The following is a 7,391-nucleotide window of genomic DNA, read 5'->3' on the forward strand; positions in this document are numbered from 1 at the left end:
CTACTCATGGAGTAGGGGCCACGAGAGAGAAAGAACAGTCAGACAGACGCGTGGAGCTCCCCCACTCTACGGGAAAAGCAACAGAGAGAGCGGGAGAATTATTATGTTCTGTCCTTCAGAGAACTGACTTAAGTCTCAACTAAACGCCGTGCGGGATCAGTTGTTTCCGAGCAATCGAACCGAAATCGCGTATTCTGAGTATCGGTTCAACATTCAGACCGCGTTCTTCAGGTTGTGTCACGTTGTTCGATCAGTGTATTTCCATCATACTCATCTGTGAATAGTACACGAGGAGCAGCGTGTAGGCTAACGAAAAACCAAGTTACTGAAATAAAAACATCCTGCGAACATTGACGGTGAACTTCGTGTCCCGAGTTTTCATTCTTTCATGTAACTTCAAATTTCAGTGATGTCTATTTTTGTGTCTATGCGCCGAGTGTCAATTTTATTAGTTTTTTGGCTGATATTCGGCAAATGCGCAGTTGTATTGTTAGTAAGTTTATTCAGTCGATTCAATCAGATAGCTACAGCACAAAAAGTGAGCGTAGAATCGAGTGTTATTGCGGTGCGGATTTTTGGATTATAAGAGATTATTGAAGATCTGAATAATGTGAAAGTGCATCGCGTCACCAATAAACTTGAGATGCTACAAGAAATGCTACATGTAAAAGTTTGGAGCAGCCCAGAGTTCAGGTAACAATACTTAATGAATTATTAATTGATAATTCAAGATAGTGCATTTAAAGTCTAACTTTTGTTCTCGCATAATAAATGCATTGCATAAATATGAACCTGGGCAATAGTAATAACCAATTTGAAAACTGAAAAGCCAATTTGCTAAATTAATCCAAGTGTTCTCTTTTATTTTTCACAGATTTAAGCAGAGACTTCCAAGTAACTTTTCTATTTCTCGGCAATATTGGTGAGTTTGCACGTCTTGGGTTATGGGTATTTCCCTGGGATTCCTGTGTCACGTGGCGTGGCGGTAACAAATGTTGAACGAATCTTTGATTTCTTAGCTGCATGGATAGGCTCATTCACGATCACAACGTGTTTGACTTTCAGTCGAATAATTTTTTTTCGCAATTCAATTTATCGTAGCTTACTTACAGTAGATATTTTGCACGTTGCTAAAAGTGGAATGAGCATCGCAACAGGTAACCATCGCTTACTCGGCACTCGCGAGATCGAATTGTGTTTCGCAACTGATGTAATAATCTACGTTAGAATTTACCGATGATGCCGTTTAAGTGGTGGGTTCACCTGAGGTTTGAACGTATTCAATTATTCACAATACTGTTAATTCGATAAAATTCCAAAGCCTGGCATAACGTAACGTAATCAAATTGCATCTTATATTATATATCATTTTCAATCTTTTAACCGCCAACAAGTAATGATCAACTGCAGGTTTAGTTCACTTAGAAAAATGCTAATTGGCATACAGAATGTTTTTAATCAATTTTAAAAAATGTCAATGTACCGATAGTCTACCAACATTTACTAAAATACTACATACAATACTAGAGTTGGCGGGATACAACCGCGATACTGTATTCTGAGTGGACAGACTATGATACAAAAACATTTTACTTCCAACAGGTAACCAACGAAAATGTAAGTCAGTGACCACGGCGCAAATGATGAAGAATGATGTGTGTTGGAAAAAATGGACAATCGTTTAGATCGAATATAGGTAACCGGATAGGTAGGTGGATGTTTTGAGATCCGTCACGGGGTTTATACATGTGTGCGTGAGTCTCTCTTTTCCGTTGGGTCGTTCCGTTGGGAAACAGGCAAGGGTAGGAAGGTCGCGATGTACCGTGGTGTTACTAACTTTTGTAATCCACAGCGTCAAACGATCACAGACATTTTTTTCCCAAACGACTCCATGTTCGAGTCTCTCAACCGTTTATAAGCATTTGAATATTAATGTGATTAAATTTACCATTTCTTGTCACTCTGCAACCATTTTTCAATCGTTATTCAATTCAATTATTCAGTCCCTACTGATCATTATTCCATTGAATTGATCTTTGTGATCGTCTGAATGGGCAAAACGCATCTCTGGACCATCTATCGCGTTCCGTGGTACGCTAGATGGGGAGAGATGTTGAGCCCGAAGACTTCGCGTCGAAGAGGACCGCTGGCCGTCACGCCACACAATAATGCATGCCCTTCAACCTCCGTCCCGATTTCGATTCGATTTTCAATCTGAGAACAACAAACCGCATGGCAATGTATCTAATTCAAAAAGATGCACATGCGGATTGGGTTTCTACAGAATTTGTGGAACAAGTCCTAGATAATACAAATTTTTTGATAGTTTAATCAGTCGCGCCTTTTTGCGCGTACAGTAATCATGAGAATTGGACGCAGCCTTTTGCGCGTAAATTAATAACGCGCATCAGACACGTTTTTTTAAGCTTCGATTTTGCAAACCGTATATAAAAGAGTTACGCATTTTCGATGTGCTGATCTTTCAGCTCTTCGGTTAATTTTTTTACGAATAATAAAGTTTTCAAGTTCCACGGCGCCTTTTGCGCGGAGACTTTTCAGATATGAGAGACAGCGCGTCATTTGAAACCCGGCGCTCAACGCGCAGGTACGAAAATCTCGGTAGTGTATTGTGACAGTGGAAAATTTTGGCGTAAGTATTTATGAAATATATCTTGAATCTACAAAAACACTCGTTCAACTGATCGTATTATTTTCTGTTTCAGGGCAACGAAACCAATTTTTTTAACAAATGCATTGAGAACCATGGAATGTTCAGTCGGAAAAGATATTCACTTTAATAACTCAAAGCTGAAAGAGTTATTGATTCAAAAAATCTAGAATGTTTTCCATTCATCAATACAATCAATAATCGCAGCAACGAATATTAAAGCGAATATCATGTTGAACTCTACCCATTTTTTGTTAGTGTATGGACTTACGAGATTGTGCTAACCATACCTTTGTCTGTTTCAGCTACATCTGTTTCTGCTAATCAAACCTTTTGTCTGTTTCAGCTAATCGAATCGGCTGTTTATTTCAGCTAATAAAACTTTTTGTCCGTTTCAGCTAATCAAATCTTTCGTCAGTTTCAGCTAATGAAACCTTTTGTCTGTTTCAACCAACCGAACCTTTTGTCCATTACAGCTAATCAAACTTTTTGTCCATTTCAGCTAACCAAACCCTTTGACTGTTTCAGCTAATCAAACCTCTTTCGTGTTTTAGCTAATCAAATCTTCTGTCTGTTTCAACTAATTGATTTGTCTCTTTTACCGTTCATTATATTCTTTACTTATCTAAGCTAAGTATATTTTTGTCTGTATCGACATATGTCACTAATTATATTTTCAGATAATAGTTTTTGTTGATCCGATCGAGTTAGATTAGCATTGTTGAATTTGGCCCAAAAGGATTTGCGTACTTGAAAAGTGCACGGCGTCCATACGGTATTACCATGTGTGAATATTTCAGTCTGTTCCCGTTCGTCATTCCGTAGGCATAATAATATTCGACTCTGCACTATCTGGGCACGCACAATGAGCGATAGTAACATGAGATTTCGTCGTTTTTATGTCCCGACCGCTTATCGAATTGAGTTGCACCTCCAATATAGGACATTTTCGACTACGAAAAGTCCTAAAAGGCTATATATCTTCAGTCAACGGTAGGGGCATTTATATGTAAGCTTCAGTGCCTCTTATAGGAGCGCTCAGTCTATCTTTATAAGCTTATGGTTAGGGGTAGCTACCTGCAGTAGTAAATGTTCCAAGGTAAGACCACTTGCAATTTGGTAATCATCCGGGAATCTACTATTCGGATTCTAGATTACGGTGGAAATAAGCGTTAGGTAATATTCCATCAGAAGGTCACTGTACGTTACCTATTATTATTATTATTGTTATATATTAATAAACTAAGTCACCGTCTATACAGCAAAACTTCTCTAATCGACATCTCTTTATAACAGATAAGTTAGAAATTCCTGGCAAGAATTTATAATGAAAAAAATACTTCCTAATGACCGACACTTGCCTATATAGCGGACAAGGCTTCCGGTCCTGACGTTGTCCGCTATTGAGAAGTTTCACTGTAGTAGGTACTGACCGCACTGACTGATTCAGCTGCTTTTCCAATCATCGAATGTATGGAACGCAGTCTATAGCTGATTTCTCACTCACAGCAAACAGCTGGATGCATAGCAGCAGCGAAAATAGTCTGATCGGTCGATGATTCTGGTGTTTTCATCAGTATCTTATGTATTGTATATACATACATGTATGAAAATTGCTGTTCAAAGTAGAAATGAACCTACCTTCTACAGCAGTTGGTTTTGCTGCACATAACAGAAGCCTTCCCGTCGCGTACGTAGCAAGCAGCCAATAAGAGCATTTTGTTGTTGCTACATGCAGCTGTTTGCTACACGTGAAAATTGCATCTTAAAGGCTAGGTTTTGGCCGTGTTCGAAGATTGACTGACAGTATTGTCAGCAATCTTTCATCTCTTTTGCGCTTCCAAGTTCGTGAATAGCTCTGACTCTGTCCTAGGGTATTTTCAGTACTGTCAGTCAATTTACGAACACGGCCTTTTACATACAGCATACAGCTGAATGCAGTGTGCTCTGATTGGTTAATTCACCAAAATCACCATTTGGTGATTATCCATAACCATTTGGTGACGTCTCATACTTGGTGATTTTGCGAATTGACCAATCAGAGCATGCTGCATCCAGTTGTTTACTGCACGTGAAAATCCAGTTGAATTGGGTTAAATCACTGATATATATGGTAAAATCCTTAAATAATAGATATGACTCACATGGCACTGGTCACATGGCCGAAGGCCGAAACCCGTATGCTTCATCTTTTAAACGGGTTCTTAGGATAATGTCGTAAACAATTTAAAAGCCGAAGAAAGAACAAGAAGGAAACAAGACAGAAACAATGCGGATTTGAATCTCTTTGAATGGGTTGCAATACATTAGTTAATACTTCTATATTAAAAGAATGGCGGCACCTAAGTGCCGCCGAAAACCTTGTAGATATTATGGGTTTGTTAAGTTGAACTCTTAAATGATGAAGCCAATGCGCTTTTTTAGATCAAGGTAAAGTTGTGGTCAATTATTATAAGGTAATACTATTACTTTGCATTCTGTAGAAATGTCTTTATTCGATTTTGATTACCATGAAACTTTTTGAGGTTATAATCTACAACAAAACCCTATAGCTTAGAAATATTTTTTTTTACCTACAGATGATTGGTCGACGCTGTGCTCTCATTGCTCTCGGTGGGCTTTTGGTGCTTGTTTTGACAGTAAACATATACTTTGTACGAATGATAATTGAAGACTCTCCACATAAGCGTAACACTAAATATCCAGAAAATTCTGACATCCACAAATTACAAGAACAGGGAGCTGTTGTTACAAAGATGAAAATTAACAAGGGTTCGAATGTACGTACCTCGTCGATTAATGCAGAAAAGAGAATCAAACTAGAAATGAGAACGCTACCGTCCAAGTACTTCAAGCCAAATGCCAACCATACTTTACTTTTGGATCGATTATTAGCAGAGCTGAAGATAGTGCCAAATGTACAGGAGGACATTTGGGTTATACCTCAACGTAATGTTAGTATTTTGCTTGTGAGCTGCTATGTGTGTATTTAATTATTCAGATTGTACAGCTGACGCTTAAATACCATGAAACTCTTCTGGTACACAAGTGAATAATTGAATGTCTAAAATCTTTTGATACAAGCAATAGCTGGCTAAAGATATACATAAAATATTCTTTCGCCGACCATTGCATATGACTTATAATTTTGTAGTGGCCAGACGCCGATCACCTAATTCCACCTACAGCCCCTGAACTTGGGACCATTTTACATGCTCTAAGAACATCCAAAATCACAAAGGCAGAAAATGCATTATTGGGAACTCAACTAAAACTGATGCTTACTTTAAATCATGGTGTCAAAGCATTGTTCAAGCCAATGTGGTATAATAGAGATACTCTGATCAAAGGGCCAGTATATCACGGAAAGGATAGGCACAACGCGGAAGTTGTTGCTTTTCACTTGTCTTCTCTATTGTCTTTCAGACGGGTGCCTATTTGTGTCATACGAAAATGTAAGTGAATTTTATTTCCTGCACTTTTCAAAAGATTGAAAGGTGCAGTTGCATCTTTGTTATTCTATTTATCCAGTGAAACTTAGTGAGGAGATCAGAAAACAGGCATCAACCGAGTTACTCAATACCATGTACCAGGAAGGGAACAATATTTGTTTCTATGGAATATGTCATTACTGCTCACCTGAAGATCCGATCTGTGGCATAGACGATTTGTTAGAAGGTGTGCTGATTCTATGGTTGCCAAATGACTTCCAACTCTCCAAACATCGGAATCCTTGGCAACGAACTTACAAAAAAAATAAGGCTGCTGCATGGGAGATGGATGACAACTATTGTGATAAGGTTAGTTATTCTCTGGGAGTATTGTTTGTGTTTCACTATTTCTTTCGAAAAGCATCTGTGGAAGATTTTGCGTCATCAACAAATCTTTTCAATTTCCATGTTCAGGTCAAGGGGACAAAAACCTATTCAGTTAAAACTTCTAGCAGACTGCTAGATTTAGTGGATACGGCAATTTTTGATTTTCTCATGGATAATGGCGATCGACACCACTATGAGCTTGTTGAAGCTAACATTCATAATCCGGCAGTTCTGCTTATTGATAATGGAAAAAGTTTGGGGGATCCAGATGTCGATCATTTTGATATATTGGCACCTCTGTATCAGTGCTGCCTGTAAGTAATCTGCATAATAATTCCATACCTTTCATCAAGTTCTACCAATATTGAGGATTAAAATTCAATTATTGGCATTACAGTATTCATAATACAACGTGGAATCGACTAAAACTACTGAGTGGTGGTGCTTTGAGTAAATCCTTGAGACAACTTTTGGAGCATGAAGCAAGATTAGCTAGTGTTTCTCTTCTGATCACAGATGCTCACTTGAATGCTATGGATAGAAGACTCTTAGCCGTATTTGCAACAGTGGAACATTGTCTGAAGCAAAACAAGTATCCGACAAGTGTAATCTTGGACCACAGGTAGCTTGACAATTAGTTCAAAGACAAGAAAATCTAACTTGAAACGAAAACTTCCAAACATAATGGAAAAAAATGTCGTAGAATAGCTTTTACAATCGAATTCGACATTTTTAGCGAATTATACACAGTTTTCGATTACGAATTTGAAGGATATTTTACTGTGAGTGTTTTTATTGTCAAAATACAGTCTTAGAATGCTTAGTATGCTACATCCTACGAACATGTGGTATATACTTGTAAGTTTATGAATAAACATCGTGTTTTCTGAATAACTCGCACATGT

General features: G+C 38.0%; 1 protein-coding gene across 2 annotated transcripts; it reads left to right on the forward strand.

The window, feature by feature from the left end:
• Window positions 1-4,791: 4,791 nt before the first annotated feature.
• LOC124297423 (glycosaminoglycan xylosylkinase) lies at window positions 4,792-7,377 on the forward strand. Of its 2 annotated transcripts, none has more exons than XM_046748433.1 (6): window positions 4,792-5,124; window positions 5,248-5,622; window positions 5,823-6,123; window positions 6,200-6,468; window positions 6,574-6,800; window positions 6,884-7,377. In XM_046748433.1, exons 2-6 carry the CDS (start codon window positions 5,248-5,250, stop codon window positions 7,110-7,112), a joined length of 1,401 nt encoding a protein of 466 aa, XP_046604389.1. In that variant the 5' UTR covers window positions 4,792-5,124; the 3' UTR covers window positions 7,113-7,377. The 2 variants fall into 2 exon arrangements, with proteins under 2 accessions (XP_046604389.1, XP_046604387.1); XM_046748431.1 differs by having other exon boundaries at window positions 4,793-5,098.
• Window positions 7,378-7,391: the final 14 nt, after the last annotated feature.

Source organism: Neodiprion virginianus, chromosome 2 (assembly GCF_021901495.1).
Source record: "Neodiprion virginianus isolate iyNeoVirg1 chromosome 2, iyNeoVirg1.1, whole genome shotgun sequence".
NCBI lineage: Eukaryota > Metazoa > Arthropoda > Insecta > Hymenoptera > Diprionidae > Neodiprion > Neodiprion virginianus.